This window comes from Eumetopias jubatus, unplaced genomic scaffold (genome assembly GCF_037043125.1).
Source record: "Eumetopias jubatus isolate StellerSeaLion01/CBP00866 unplaced genomic scaffold, mEumJub1_p1.0 scaffold_6, whole genome shotgun sequence".
Taxonomy (NCBI): domain Eukaryota; kingdom Metazoa; phylum Chordata; class Mammalia; order Carnivora; family Otariidae; genus Eumetopias; species Eumetopias jubatus.
Genome location: NW_028274812.1, coordinates 97509046 through 97524998, shown reverse-complemented (window position 1 = coordinate 97524998; position 15953 = coordinate 97509046). Strand labels below are relative to the sequence as shown.

Genomic DNA, 15953 nt, shown 5'->3' with positions numbered 1-15953 from the left:
AGGCAGAGATGTTTGTGCTGAATTGAATAGGTTTCCTTGATGGGAAAGGCACTATCCTGACATCTGGGTTGAAGATGCATGCTCTATTCTGAAAGGCTAAGAAGGGAGATCATTCATTTGTTCATTTATTCATTCAGTTTTGTATTACTTTCTCTGGTCTAAATCTGCATTTAGGCAGATCTCATTTTATGTCAGCTGTTACTAGAACAGTTTGGAGAACCATCTTTTGGAGTGCGCTGGTAGGATTCTGTACTTGCCCCGGGACTCTGCAACTTTTATCTTTCTAAAAGTTGGCCGGTGCCCGCAGCTCACTGTAGTCTGAAGTTATGGGGAAGCATTACCTCAGAAAAGCTCTTATTTTATATCCTTTGTTTTAAATTAATTTTTGAATTTTGGAAAGTTACAAAAATCGGGTATTTTTTTTATAACACCCATATACATTCCCATTTCCCCCACTGGCCAAAACCAGTGGAAACTAAGAAGTTTTGGAATCAGAACCTTTTTGCTTAACAGGATGTTCTACTTGGGTGTCAACGTGGTAGTGGTGGGAACCGTGCGTTTTCTGTAACGGGACGTTATCAAGTTCTGTACGTCTGGAAGTCTGCTGGCATTTTTGCAGTATTTTTGCTCAAGCATTATTTGCTTTTAGTAACCATGGCTTGTGCCTTTTATCCTCAAGAGAAAATGTAAAGATAATTTAAAAATGTGTGCCCTATTTTTAAAATGACATAAAACACTAAAAATCCTAGTGTTCTGGGTGTGGTTAAGAAGGTAAGACTGACATATTTGCCCCGTATATGATAGGTGCTTTTAAAACTGAAATTATAAAGAGAGTCCAGAGAATGGAGGGCCCCTGAGATGCCTCACGGCGGTGTAGGGTGAGGGTGGGAGTTTTGGCTTCCCACCAGACTTGAATTGTGCTTTTGCCATTTTCTAATGGAATTCACACAAAGCGCCGTGTTCCTAATTGTGTCACCGGCCTGTCATCACCCAGCTAGGTTGTTAATAATCAAGAGATGCTGTGTGTGCGCCTCCTGCCAGAGATGGCGGGCAGATGGTCCGGGTCAGGCGGGAGGCCTCAGGACAATGCTCAGCATCAAGGCCTGTGGAAAACTGCTTTTTTTAAATTTTATTTTTAAAAGACTTTATTTATTTGTCAGAGAACACAAGCAGGGGCAGCAGCAGGCAGAGGGAGAAGCAGGCTCCCCACTGAGCAGGGAGCCCAATTCAGGGCTCGATCCCAGGACCCTGGGATCATGACCTGAGCCAAAGGCAGACACCCAACCAACTGAGCCACCCAGGCATCCCAGGAAAACTGCTTTTAAAGAGCGCGTTTGGTGATGCCTACCAATAAAGTTTGTGAAACAAGGAAGGACTTTTTCCTCCTTTTATTAGTGTATGCCTTTCATGTATCAAAACTGGTGTGAAAGCAATGGATGTTGACTAGATAAAATGACAATTTCATCAGTGATTGTTAAAATATAAATGTGAAAATAGCCAAACGATTACCACCTCCTCAATAAAACTGGCCAGGGGTTACATGAAAACTGAAAACAAAGCCCTTTGTTGTTCAGTGTTTTGCTTTTACAGAGGCTTCACAAAAGTTACCTATCACCCTCATCTACAGGTTGCTTTTGGAAATAGATACTGGGTGGTTCCTTCTCCCCTCCCTCTCCTTCCAGTTCTTCTGTCTTCCGTGTGAACACATGGCCCAGTAGAGCTACATTGCTGCAACTTCCCATTGGCCTACACTTTTTTCTTAAGAATGTCAGCATTAAATTCATAATTACTAGCACGGATTTTGATTTTTTTAAAATATATTTTGAAGAGTTTTTCTTGCTTCCACTTTGTGAAGTACTGAGTTTTCTAAAATTGGAGGACATACAGATTTTGTGCATTTCAGCATCGAGTTAAGATACATTTTCAAGCAAACAGGCTTCACATATGTGTATCTATTGTTTGTGCAAATCAAATTTACGTTTTCTGATGTTATGAAACCAGCTTTGTTAGTACCCATGATTCTGGCTTTCATTTTGGAAGGAGAATGGAGGATTAAGGCAGATTAGAGTGTTGGGATAATGTTTGACTCCTTGTGTTCTGTGTGTTCACACAATAAAAGTCCTCCAAATCTGGACATTACTATGGCGAGATGAGCAAAAGCTTGAGTTTTCAATTGGTGCAGAGCTTAGTACAGTGCCTGGTGGAGTAATAGATGAATCTGTTGCCTTCTGAATCAGTAATGTGAGCTGGTGCTGACGTCCCCTGGGCATGTGAGGTGTCTGGTGAGGCAGAGCCACCACTGCCTGCAAAAATTCGACCCAGATAATCAGTGTCCGGGGAAAACATCTGTCTCCTCTCACCATGCTCCCGATAGGCATGGATTACACCCGAGAGGCAGGAGAATCTGCAGAAAAGAGCGCCGTTGTGGCCTTTCATAGGAATAAAAGCAGCTTTATTACAGTTCCCATATACTGAATCAGTCTTGTGTTCCGGGCACCATGTGAGGTGTGTTACTACTCTGTCCTTGATGCATTTAAATGGCCGTCATTTCCATACCGTTGCTTCCAGGTACTCTGTGAATTTGTGATCTTTTTTTTTTTTAAGATTTTTTTTAATTAACTAATTAGTTTATTTATTTGACAGAGACACAGTGAGAGAGGGAACACAAGCAGGGGGAGTGGGAGAGGGAGAAGCAGGCTTCCTGCTGAGCAGGGAGCCTGACTCGAGGCTCGATCCCAGGACCCTGGGATCATGACCTGAGCCGAAGGCAGACACTTAATGACTGAGCCACCCAGGCGCCCCAAGATTCTATTTATTTATTTTTATTTTTGCGAGAGCGAGCTAGCACATGAGAGGAGGCGGGAGGGGCAGAGGGAGAAGCAGACTCCCCGCTGAGCAGGGATTCCCAATGCAGGGCTCCACCCCAGGATCCCGGGATGATGACCTGAGCTGAAGGCAGACGCTTAACTGACTGAGCCACCCAGGCGCCCTGAATTTGTGATATTAAGTAGAGCACATGGGCCCTCTGGACTGAGATGCCCACTACTTTCAAACAGGGATGGTCTCTCACTGATGTTTGGAAGAAGAACTCTGACCTTTGTGAGATTAAAGGCATTACTGTTTTTTATGGTAATGGCACATATTTGACATTCTGAAGTCTGGAAGCACATATTTGGCTTCTATCTTGGTCCCGGCAGTGGTCGTCTTTGATGACTACTGAGTTATGTTCACATGTTAAATGTAACAAGTATTTAAATGAGGGCGCCTTACGTTGATGATGCTTCTCCTTTAATTTTAATATTAAAACTTGGGAGGTAGAGAGTATGTTGTTTTTAATGAGGGTAGGGACAGTGGTTATAGATATTTTTCTCCTGGGAGGAAGTGACGTATGAGGTTTTTATTAAGAATTGCTATTTGTGGAGTGTATGTATGAAGAGGGGGGGATGGGAAGAAGGATCTCAGGAATTTTCCTTATATTGTTTTTTCTTTTGTTCATTTCTAGTCTTTATAACCTGGCTTCCCTGGAACTGAGAGAGAATCTTCTTACGTATCTTCCCGAGTGAGTCTCTGGGCAAAATAAGAGGGGATTTTGTACTACATGAATTTCTTCAAGTATTAAAAAAAAAAAAAAGGTACTACAGTACTTTGTCAAAAAGAGATTCTGTGTCTTTTGGAAAGTTTAGGAGATGCCAGCCTTCCATTAATAGTTTTTCCTTGGTAATATGTACAGCCGTGCAGTCCAAATGAGTCTTAGTTTTGGAAATGAGTCCGAGTGAGGAATACCGTATTGCTCAGCATTTCTAAGTACTCTCTAAGCATTCCTTCTCCTTTTTTTTTTTTTATAGCTCTCTTACCCAGCTGCGAAGACTAGAAGAACTTGATTTAGGAAACAATGAGATATATAATTTGGTAAGTTTGTATTGAGGAGAGATTTAGATTTAATTTTGCCCTTAGGTGTGATCAAAACATACTTTAGTGGTGATCTTTAGGGATGTATTCTCACAGATACAGCTTGGCAACATTAGAGAGTGTGTTTCAGTTCACACAGGTTAGGAATTACGATGTAGGGGTGGGGAGGGTCAGGACTCGAGATGATGGGCAGAAATGGAAACCACCGGCATTCTTGGAGAGCTTTGGGAGTGCTTTTAGGATGGGGGACTTGCATTGGAGAAGTCCCAACAAACATCCTCTATAGTACCCATTTATTAACTGTTGAATTGGGATTCTTTCTTAGTGGAAGACTAAACATTGGATCTTTGTTACCATAACATTATTTTTGTTTGTTTGTTTTAGCCAGAATCAATTGGAGCTCTCTTACATCTAAAGGATCTCTGGTTGGATGGAAATCAGCTGTCAGAATTACCTCAGGTAGGTGGTGATTTCACATTGTTTCCCCCAAATTATAAAACACCCACAGACACCACTCATGTATTGCCTGCTTCTGCGTGAAATTTTCTATAACGGGGATCTTGAAAACCAAAAACATTGGTTGAAAAAGCACATTTGATAAAATATATTAAGCATTCATCATGCTACATTGCCACAGAAAAACTGAAAGCCTCAACCCACCATTTCTAAAGATAGCAAATATATCCTTTAGTTTGTGAGGTCTGTATTTTATTTCATCCATGCTCCCCACGTGGCTTACTTCAAGCCCAGCAAATCTGTAAATTGCCAGGACCCCTGATTCTTAGATGGTATCCATTTATACCACTCTTTGTGATGTGCCACGTGCTTTGGGAAGATTGTAACCACATTCTGTTCTGTAATAGTTGCTGTCAAAGAAATGTTAAAAGCTTTTATTTCAAATTTTTTGCAAATACTGCTTGTGGTTTAGCTGTTTTGTCAAGGTGTTCAGGTTTTTCCGACTATTACCAAATGTGAGAACCGTGTTCCAAATGAAATGGAGTCTGCATAGACTTCTATATACATAATCATCTTATGGAGCCCTAGTAAGCAGGCTTGCCTTCTACTTAGGTGAGAGAGAAACAGAAGCCAACTAATCCAACAATAAAAAACAAGCATTTTCCCATTACTTAGGTTTTGTCCAGCTGTTACTGAATTTTATTCTTTGCTATATCTCACAGCCAGTCTTTAAAGTCCAGGTATATTTCATGATGATCTAGGTTTAAAGCAGATCAGATGCTCAGCTGGTTGGAGCAGGTGTGATGGTGCTATGTACTTTAGGTGAGGAATGCCGTGTTAATGCAGGAGGTCTGACTCTAGGAGAAAGTACTCAGTAACGTGTTATGGCTGTAGTTACAGCATTGGAAGTATGAGGACCTCACTCACAACTAAAGGAAGGGAGGAACTAACTGCAGTCTCTTTCTAAGGTCTTGGCTGCATTTGGGGAAAGGAGACAGACTAGCAACTGATATGGGTGGAGGTTTGATTAGTATCTAGATTTCTCTAGGAAATTATGAGAAATCCTGGTTGGGAGAATTCAGGTTACTTTGGGAGTCACCAGATGGGGAATGAAAATACTACGAGATTATCAGGAAAGTAATACACCAGTTCTGGGGCATGATGGGGAAAGAATGTGTGTGTGTGTGTGTGTGTGTGTGTGTGTGTGTGTGTGTGTACAGATGTACATAAATGATTGTGTACAAATACAAAATGCCACATCCTGAACACAAAAAAATTATGATTCCAGTGATCTTGTTGTAAATGGTTATTTAAACATCTCATTCGTCCCTCTTTATAAACTTCTGTTAAACCAGGACTCAACTCATCAGATAGTCCAAATAATCAGAATTACTTCCCTGTCGTCATGGATGACAGAAAGAAAAGGATACAAAAGCATTGTTAAAACGAATTAATGAAAAAGAACACCTTCAAGGATCAGGCCTGAAATTAGTAGAAAGGCAGTCTGGTTTCCTACAGACAGGAATTACAGGGGCGTGTCCATAGGGTGCGTATTAGGTAAGAGAGAAGCTGGAAAGAATAGATCAGACCAAAGTAAGTATAGATTGAAGGATTTGTACTTATGTAGATATCAAGGAGCCACGTGACATTTTAATGTTTTTAGTAGAAGGGTGGTCTGATTGCATACCTACAGCCAGCTATGTTTCCAGGAGGAAAATACAGAAACAAGAGTTTGTAGCACAGACTTGGCCAGGGAGTATGAGGGTCAGAGCTAACGGCCTGGGTGGAAGATAATGACCAGAGGAATTTAATACAGGGGCAGTGGAATGGCAAAGGGGAGGCAAGCATAAGAGAGAAACTGCATTTTGTGAACGGAAGGCAGGATATCTCTTGAGCAGAATATTAGACTCATTGAGGTACTTTCCCTGCTCCTGGGATAGTCTGTTTCCTTTGAAAGCAGGATGCTTTTCTCTTCTTTTGAGGTTAAAGGCATCAGTGGATGTGGATGCCCCAGTGTTGCTGGGGTATAGTTGCACTGATGTTTGTTGTGACAAGTACTACCGGTAATGGGAGATATAAAGTAGATGGTTTCTTAACAGAGAAAATCTCAGGGTCACTCTGAAGTATAAGCTGCTATTGAAGTGATTGATTCCAAACTTGAACTGGATTCTAGACTCCTTTTTTTTTTTTTTTAATTATGTAACCTGTAACCATAGAGTCATTTGTTCTCTCTTGGTGCCAGTCTCTTCATCTGTTAAGTGAGAATGATTCCTTGCCTGCCTGAAGTTGGAGGGCTTGGCATCCCTCCCAGCTCCGTGTCTGTGATTTTTACAGCTTCCCGTTTGCATTGGAAAGGGGTCTGGAAATTTACTCCAGCCTTCTCATATAGATAAACGCTAAAGAAACATCCTTGGGATGACTTTGGGATTTGACTGTGAAAAATCACTGTAAGAAATTCCTCTGTACTGTGGCAGGTTTAAGCATGAGCCTCTTTTTCTGTGTCACTGATGTAGGAAATAGGAAATCTGAAGAACCTGCTGTGCTTAGATGTCTCTGAAAACAGGTTGGAAAGACTTCCTGAAGAAATCAGTGGCCTGACTTCATTAACGGATTTAGTCATTTCCCAGAACTTAATAGAAATGATTCCGGATGGCATAGGTAAGTATGGAAAGTAACTGCCTACTAAAGATGCCGGCTGTTGTCTCAGGCAGTTGGAGCTCACTCTGATCCTTTGGTCACCACTCTCAGTTGCTGGGGATGTGGCTTCTTTAGTCTCCATGTCATTAATTTGTTCTTAAAGAAGGAATGCGGAGAACATCTAATGCAATTGAAGTCTCTCGATAGGCAAGTATTTCTGTCATCCTGGTTTGGTAGCAGTTGTAGGTATGATTACTTCTAAGTGTTGACTCCTCTGTCTCTTCTGCATCTTGTCTCAGCGATTTCAGTAGAGATTAGTCCGAATAATAGATATGTTTCAGACATGGGAGCAGTCTCTAAGAAATTTCTAAGTGTGCATCCTAAATAGTTTATGAGAAAGTGACTCTGACCGTATCACATGACCTGGGGAGAATGGTGTGTTTGAGTTGAGCCTTTTCTAGTACATTGAGAATAATCTTTTCCTTTAACCATTCTATGCCATTTCCTTTAAAAATAAATTAGTCCAGACATTTCCTTTACCATAAAGGCATTCAGTCCCGTGTGAGAAAATAAACACAGGGAAGGTATAAACAGACATGGACCAGGAGCTCCACCATAGCAAAGCCACTTAGAGGTTGTAAGAAACTGTTTAACCACGTGGTTAACATAGGATTGCTGTCTTTGACCTTTGTTTAACTCTTATTCAAAATATCAAAGTTTGTAAAAGATTTTCAGTAGTTGGAAAAGCTGTATGACAGAGGACCACTTCCTTTCTAGTATTTGGTCAGGATGAAAGCAGTAGCTGATCGTTGCAATGGGTCAGGAACACAGATGTTGCCTTTTGGTTCAGAGTGGTTGGAAAATTGGTAGGGATTTTGACTCCAGGTAGAGAAGGTCGGTGAGAATGATAATAAAACAGTTGTAGGACCTGGGGACGTTTGGTTGCTGGGCATAGGAAGTAGGAGGCATGAGATGGCTGACTTCAAGCATTTGAGAGGCCGTCCTGTAGAAGAGAAGTCCATTTGTTACCGCATCTTCTAGTTCAGACAGCTGCAAGAAAAGGTTATAAATGAAATACTGGTTACCAGTTAGTCTGGGCTGGTTAGTGAAGGGATGAGTGCCCTGTGACTTGAAGTGTTCAAGGAGAGGCAGCAAGACCACTTGCCAGTAATACTGTTAAGGAGACTCCTCAGTTGGAGGGAGATCTGTTGATTCAATTCAGTGTGCCCTGTGGAGAAGGCCAGTGCCTCTCCTGCCGGTGTGGACAGGTGGAAACCCTCTGGAGACAGTGTTAGTAGCTTATTGACTATGCTAAATAAAGAGCTTACGAATCTGTTAGTTCTCCTGCCCTGCTCTGTGACAACACGCAAGGCAAGTTAATTTTTTCAACGTTTTCCTTTCTCCAGCTTTACGTCTCCTTTAAGAGAGAGGCCATTTTCTGATTTTCCTGGGGACAGTGTCCCCATGCCAGCCTCTCTCAGTAGATAATGAAGGATATCTGCTCTGTAGGTTCATTCCTTGGATTATAGTTGAACATGAGAATCCAAAAGATTGAGGATTTCCTTCACTCAGTGGGGATATTGAGGAAGCTGTGGTCACCCCATTCCTCTTTTCCATGGCCTGTGGGCACCACCAGAAAATCCACTCTTCCTGACCTCAATTCTTCATGTGGCGTTTCAGAGGTTTCCATTTTATTCTGCATACCTAGAACCACTTCATTACAGAAGCCTTCACTAAGCCAATTTCACTCCTAGGTGATAGAATAAACCACACTGTATTTTTTGTTTTTAGTGAGGATGATTCTTGGAGTAAGATGAAAGTCTCTCTCCTTTGTACACGAAACATTTCCTGTTCTCAAAGATCCGTCAAGAGCTAGCGGTTTGTTTTTCTGTAAAGTTTCTGGCTTTGATACGATTTTTTTATGTAGTGACTTTTAAAATGATTTGTTTCTAATTGCTGACTGTTTTTGATGTTCTGATAAAATTAACTCTCCACCTTTAGTGATCTAAATGAGAAAGATGTGGTTTCATAATGTGAAAAGCCAAGTGAGGAAAAAAAAATAACTAAGACAAAAAAAGAACAGATAAGAGATACCAAGTGATGATTAGGAAGACAGTTGTAACTGTCTTGTTGTAATGAGTTGAAATAATGCTTTTACAGGAAAACTAAAGAAACTGTCAATCTTGAAGGTGGATCAGAACAGACTCACACAGTTGCCTGAAGCAGTTGGGGACTGTGAAAGCCTCACTGAATTAGTTCTTACAGAAAACCGGCTCCTGGTGAGTGTGGGCTGCACATTCAAATGGATATGTATAGTGTGGTTTCTGTATCATAAAGACTTACTAGGGTAGAGTCTACTTACTCATAATTGGGGTGGACTGTATGGAAATCTTCTTATGTTACATCTAAAAACATGGACTTTGAAGCAAATGCAGGACATAAAGATGATTGGCTTTTAACCTGCTTAAGTGAAGAGAGTGGTAGTTAGGCTCCGCTGACAGAGGTCTCCAGTGAGGGATGGGGATGTGCTGATGCCTCTGCCACGGTGTCCGAAGACCGCCGGAGAAAACCTTCTCTCAGGGTTCTTTGAGCAAATGGCAAGAGAGAGAGAGAAGGGGAGAAAATGGTGTTTGGCTGCGAAAAGCCTTGGCGGGACTGGGGGGATGAGTGCTCTTTGTGGGGCTGAGCGTGGAACTGAGATCTTACCCCACCCTAGAGATCGGGGGTGTCGGTAGCTGCAGGTGTCCCACACTTGGCCCGGGCTTCCCCATCCTTCCAAGGCCGAAGCTTTGGCGTCAGCCACCGGGGGTGGGGGGTGGGTAATTAGCAGGACGACAGCGGATCTCTGCTGCTGCTCCCTTCCGGCTGCTCTCTGCTTTCGTCAGGCTCTCACCGATCACTCCATCCTCTCCTCTCTCCGTTGTCTTCTAGCAGCTGTGTTTGCTTCACCGTACTTTCCCACCTTTCTTTGTCACTGTATTTCCTACCTTACTCTCCCTGCTCCTTTATCCTCTTCTCTTTTCTCCTTTCTTTATAAAAACAGTAAGCAGTGCTCTTGAGGTGGAGAGAGCAGAAAGACAGCACGAGTGGGTAGGACACAGAGCTGGAGCAGGAGCGCAGCCCCATCTCTCCTCAGAAAGCTTGGGCAGCCTCCTCTGGCGGGTGTAGTGGAAGTGCCCCAATCTTCTGATGCTAGTTTATGGTTTTAGGCTTACAGATAGTTATCATAACAGCTGTAAACATAACATTCGCCGCTGGCTTCCAGCGGAGCGTTGAAGCTCTCCCCTCCACCAGGGCCCCACCTGGTTCCTAGAGTGCTCTGCACACCCCACCTCCCAGCCCTGCTCACCTTGCTCCTGTCCCCATGCCGCCTGCCCTTCCCCCAGCCTCACTGTACTCCTGCTCAGGATTCTGGTCTCCCCAGCCCTCTGGCTTCCGGGTCATCCAAGCTATATATCCCAGTGTGTTCTCCAAGGTGCAGGCAATGAAGGGATGAATCTTGAGGTGAAAATTCTTCCTTAGGTTGAAGAGCATTACTCCTTTACTAGGTGTTTCTCTGTTTCCAGGTCTGTGCCTTTGACTTCATTTCATTGAAACATACTCTGGTTTTAACAAAAATGCAAAATACATAATTCTGCATCTTCCAAATGAGCTGTGACCTATCCGATATTCAGAAAGAACTATTATGTCTCTTGCTGGATGAGATGATATTCTTTAAGTCCTTGAAAAGATCTGTTTTACTGTGAGTCATGTTAAAAAAATGTATTAAATTAATAATTAAAATGTTGTTTTAACAGACCTTACCTAAGAGCATTGGAAAACTTAAGAAGTTGAGCAACTTGAATGCAGACAGAAATAAATTAGTGTCTTTACCAAAAGAGGTATGTGCTTTAAAAAAACAGTAATAATTATAAAGAAATAATAGCACACAAGGGATCAAAAATGTCACATGTTTTAAAAGACTTACTGCAGTGCTTTTTAAATGTTATGTACTCTCATTTGTGAGCATAGAAATGGGTGGAGGAGTTATATCAAAGAATGATCATCAGTAACATTAAAGAGAGTAGGTGGGTCCAGATGACTATGAGCATTGTTGAGAAAGGCGAATTGATAGGATTTTAAGTGGGAGAAAGAGAGAGTTTGACATTTCTGGCCCGACATACAGAGAACCATTGACAGAAATAGGTAATTTGGGAGTTTAGCAGAGGAAATGGATAACGTTGGGTCTAACGGAGTTAAATGTGAAATTAAACTGCTTCCTAAGCCTTTGGAATTATAAAAGTGGACCTTGATGCAACCCTTTTAGTGGGCAGAGACCGATACCCGGCAGTGTTCATGTCTGGGAGAGAGTGAATGAACTCTTCACAAAGGCATTCACATAGAGGGAGGTGAATGGGCAGCTGTAGCCAGATTCTTAGGAATTGTGTGTGTGTGTGTGTGTGTGTGTGTGTGTGTGTGTGTGTGTGTGTGTGTGTGTGTGTGTGAATGATCCAACCAGGAGAAGAGACCATCACCATGCATTGTGGGAAGTAGTTGTGCAGTCATAGAGGCACTTCAGTTCTGGCAAGGGAATCGGCTGAAAACAAGGGGATTCAGAGCAGATTTAACAAGGATGCATGTGTGATGTTTAACAAGAAAGCTTACCTTCTATTTGGAACTAGAGGAACTGGGAGATGGGTAGTTGATTTTTTTGTTAACTGTTAGCCTGAAACTCAGTTTAGCCGCCTTTCTTCCCCCCCCATCAAATGTTGGTGAGCCCCGTCCCCTTTGTTAGGCCTCACATGAAAAGGTGTCATATTGTGTGAGATGATCCCTGGCCAGGCGCAGTGTCCTTCCTATCTCTGTTTTTACCCTTTCTTACATCTCTCTTGGGATAATTTTATTTAATTAATTAATTTATTATTATTATTTTTTATTTCTCTTGGGATAATTTTAAAACTACCATCCCACCAGCCAGAACTTGTGTGTTCTTATTTTCCTATGGCCCTTCTCTGGGTGTCTGAGCTTTGCTTGGTTTCTCTTTCTCTTTCCTCATCTTGGTGCTCTACCCTCTGGGTCCCAGTCTTCTGCCTGGGCAAGACAGCTAACATTCCTGAAGGGATGCATAGAGGGTATTTGTCATAAATGTGGCCATATTCTGACCCATCCTTACTCTGAGCACTGGCACTTAAAGAAAACTGTTCCCTACAGAAAGACTTCAGTAAACCTCTGCTAAACTGGGACACAAGTAAGAGGTTCTGATAATTAGAACATGTTAGTTCCGGTCTCACGGTGATAAACCAAAACACAGAGCTGATATTCTGAATATTGATTTTACTCTTGTTGAATGAGTAGCGGACTGGACACGTAGACATGTGCACAGGGAAGTAGGGAAGATTTCTTTCTTTCTAGATGCCACTTACTGTACTCGGTGCTGTTGTGTTTGCTAACTCCCTGAATCCTCACAATGGCTTTTGAGGTCATAAGGGAGAGTTTTTCATTTTCCAGATGAGGAAGCTGAGGCCAGTGGAAAGCCTTCCTTAGCAGGCCTCATCAAGCTAGCAGTCAGTAGAACGGGCTTCAGAGATGTGTCCCCACAGCCCACTCACTGTTCTTCCACAGGCCAAGGAAAGCATGGCCGCTCGGGTCATACAGATTCAGTCCAGCCTTTTCACATGTGGCCCTGAGGTAAGACAGGACCTTCAGTTGGTAAAGAGAGGTCAAACTGTCTTTAGTTTGGACATGTTCGAAAATTAATACATTTCAGGAACATTTTCAAGGTTAGTGCTGAAGGGAGCACTTGGGAGTTGAATGTCCATCCCCAGTACGTTTCCCCACCTAGCCTGTCTTCCCCATCCCCCTCTTCTGATTCTCTTGCAAAGGAATACATCCTAGGCACAACTTTAACATTTTATTTGTGTAAAATTACTGCCATCATGTTAGCATCTGTCCTCTTTACATTTTAAGAGAATGAAACTTGTACTCAGGGTCCAGAGGGATATGCCCACCACGTGCTGTGTGTCTGTGCAAATTTATTAGAACAGTGTTGCACGACGTGGAAAGTGAATGTGGTGTGAAAATAGTTCTAGCTTTGAAGCATTCTAGCTAGCTGTCACGTGTTCTCCACTCTCTATGAAATTGTGATTGGTTTTCTGGCAGGTAGAGCTTGATGATAGAGTCTGTGCCCTTTCCTGCAGCGGTGAGAGAAAGCAGAGAACGTGCTGAGGTTTTTAGGAACTGGCTCTCTTCTAGCACACCTTCACGGCTACTCACTCACACTCACCTCCCAGGGTAGGGAAACGCCCTGAGCCCATGTCCCTGATTCCACTGCGGGTTACCGTGTGGTGACCCCAGAGAAATGGCAGCTGAGTGCTTGCCGTTGACTATCGGGGCTGAGCAGCCAGACCACCCCAGGCCTCCTGACCTCCAAGTGTGTTGTGGTGGTCTGCGCCGCACTGCCGTGCCATGAGTCTCTGTGCACTGAGTGTGGCAGGCCCTGTGACCGCACGTGTGTGTGCATGCGTGTGTGTGGGTGGGTGGGTGGGTGTGGAATCGGGGCAGTGGGGCTGGGCCCAGGGGACTATGTGTGTGTGCACTTGCTCTGCCTCCAAGCTTGATACCATTTGATCACATCCTATACTTTCCTTGTTGGATTCTGCACTTGCAAAACTCTACTACTTTCTCTTGAACAGTTAAGTTGCGCGCATGACACATCTAAACTGAAACGCTGACTGATTCAGTATATATGCCCAAAATCCATAATTGTATTGATTGCGATTGGGTCTGGTGTGCCATGTAGTTCTTCCTATTTTTTGGCTTTCTTTAATTTGATACTATTGTATATCATATTTTAGAGCACAGCTCCTTAGTCTCTGGCAGCATTTATTTGTTTTTGGTTTTTTTCCCAAGTGAGGGGAAAATGTACTGTGTGGGTCACAATAATAGATTCTGTTTGTGTTTTGTGGTGTTATTTGTAGCAAACATTTGCAAATCAATGAATGTCTCTTGTTTTCTTAATTGTTAGCTGCTTGGAAATTTAGAAAAGTCGGGTAAAGTTGTTATCTTGTAAGTATTGTTCAGACCACAGTTGCATCTCTAACTTCCATTTTGCTTCTGAAATGCATGAAGATTTCAAATCAGCTGACTGCTTTGTGTGTTCCTCATTGTAAAATATTGGACATTTTCCTCTAAACTCAGTTTGTTTGTTTTTTTAAATGACCGCATGGCCTGGAACCTTATTTTGTTACGTGTTTGTCAGATTTGTTCAGATTGTTCTCTCTCAAAAGAATGCTTTTCTGTGAATTACATTTTAAGTTATTCAGAAATTCCGAAAGGCATAACGTGGCAGCTCATCTGTCTTCACTAAATTCCGGTTTGTCAGCATAATTCTCTCTCCAATGGAAAGGCTAGATTTGCTTTATTTGCTACATGTGGCATGCTTCTGATTTTTCAAGCAACTTATTTGTATCTTTTATTTCTCATCCTGTCATGTAAGTGTGTATGCTTCTGGGGGAAAGAAGGCTCCCTAAAAAACTTAACGTTTTTGGTGGAGGGAAGAATTAAGAAGAGACTGCATTCTGTGATGCATGGATAGACAGGGAGTTGGTTTATGTGTGATTGTGAGTATGATGAAAGAGAGCCAGCAACTTCATAATATTCCCCGGACAAATCTTACCTTTGAACAACCTGCACCATCTAAAGAGTTTCTGGCTGGAAGAAATTGAGCATGTGTCCAAGTTTAGAGTCCAGTCTTTTGTCTCCATTAAGTCAAAGTGAAAGTGATCTTGACTCCATCACACTTACCCAATCAAAAGATAGGATTTGCAGATCATTTATCAAAGCTTGTTTTTGTTTTAAATCTGGCACTCTGTAAATGTTAATTACCCATAAATATTGTAATTTTCAAAAGTGTCTGTGATGATAGAGAATTCGTTTTATGGATAGCTTTCTGTCTTATTACAATTTAGTGTAAGCTTCCATCATATTCTAAAATGAATTATTGATAAAAGAGATAAGATAAAACCTAAAAATACTAGAATAAAATATGGTTGGCCATTGGATTTCAGAATGGAGAAGGCATTCCCAAACTTGAAAGAGGAAACAAGTCCTAAAAAAACAACAAGTTGGTAGAATTTGTCTATGTGAAAATTAGATTTCTGGTCTTCAAGAAGGTAAAGACAGCCTGGGGGCCAGGGTCTTACAACATTACAGATGAAGAGGTCTCTCCTCATTCTATTCGAAATCCTTCCCGATCATTGAGAAAAAGATGTTCCCACTAGAGAAAAGTGGACAAAAATTAAAGCAAAGAACCCACCACAATAAACAATAAGTGATTTAGAGAAAAAAAAATAGAAATGGCTATCGATGTGAAAAAATTTTAGTCCCATCAGTATTCACAGAAATGTTAATAGAAGCTTTTTGACCTTTCAAATTGTCAAGATTTAAAAAAAAAAATGATACCAGATGTTGGCGAGGGCACAGGAAAATGCATAGATAATATGGAAGTATAAATTATTATGTCTTCTGGAAGGGAACACATATTGAAGGATCCTTTGAAAGTGTTCATACCCTTTGATTCTGCAGTGCCACTTCTAGGGCTTTGTCCTAGGAACATAGTGTGGTACACATGAAAACCATGCACAAGAATATTTCTCATGTATATGTAGGGGCAGCTAACAGGTACACATACAGGGGCAGCTCACACGCACCGCCAGGTACTGCGCTTTCCTGCATATTCGTGTCTAATCTTCACAACAGTCCTGTGAGGTGTGGGTAAGTCGTTATCAACATCCAAGAGTCCTGGAAACCCAGACTCAGCTGAAGTAACTTGCCCAAGATGACACAGGAAACACATGGTAGAACCAACTATCAGCATCTAATGTGGGAGATGTGTGATCTGCGAGACGTCTGTAGAACGAAATAGTTATGTGGTCAATAAAAGTCCTTTTAGAAACCTAATGATGTGGGAGGAT

The 15953-nt window shown here is 42.0% G+C and overlaps 1 protein-coding gene across 1 annotated transcript in view; it reads left to right on the top strand.

Annotated features, from left to right (window-relative positions):
- The window catches only part of LRRC1 (leucine rich repeat containing 1), a 125929-nt gene that overhangs the window by 92468 nt on the left and 17508 nt on the right, over positions 1–15953 (top strand). Inside the window, exons 5-10 of the mRNA XM_028097827.2 lie at positions 3503–3559; positions 3846–3909; positions 4294–4368; positions 6879–7023; positions 9163–9281; positions 10800–10883. Of these exons, the coding sequence (XP_027953628.2) occupies positions 3503–3559; positions 3846–3909; positions 4294–4368; positions 6879–7023; positions 9163–9281; positions 10800–10883 (544 nt within the window). The remainder of the gene's footprint in view (positions 1–3502; positions 3560–3845; positions 3910–4293; positions 4369–6878; positions 7024–9162; positions 9282–10799; positions 10884–15953) is intronic.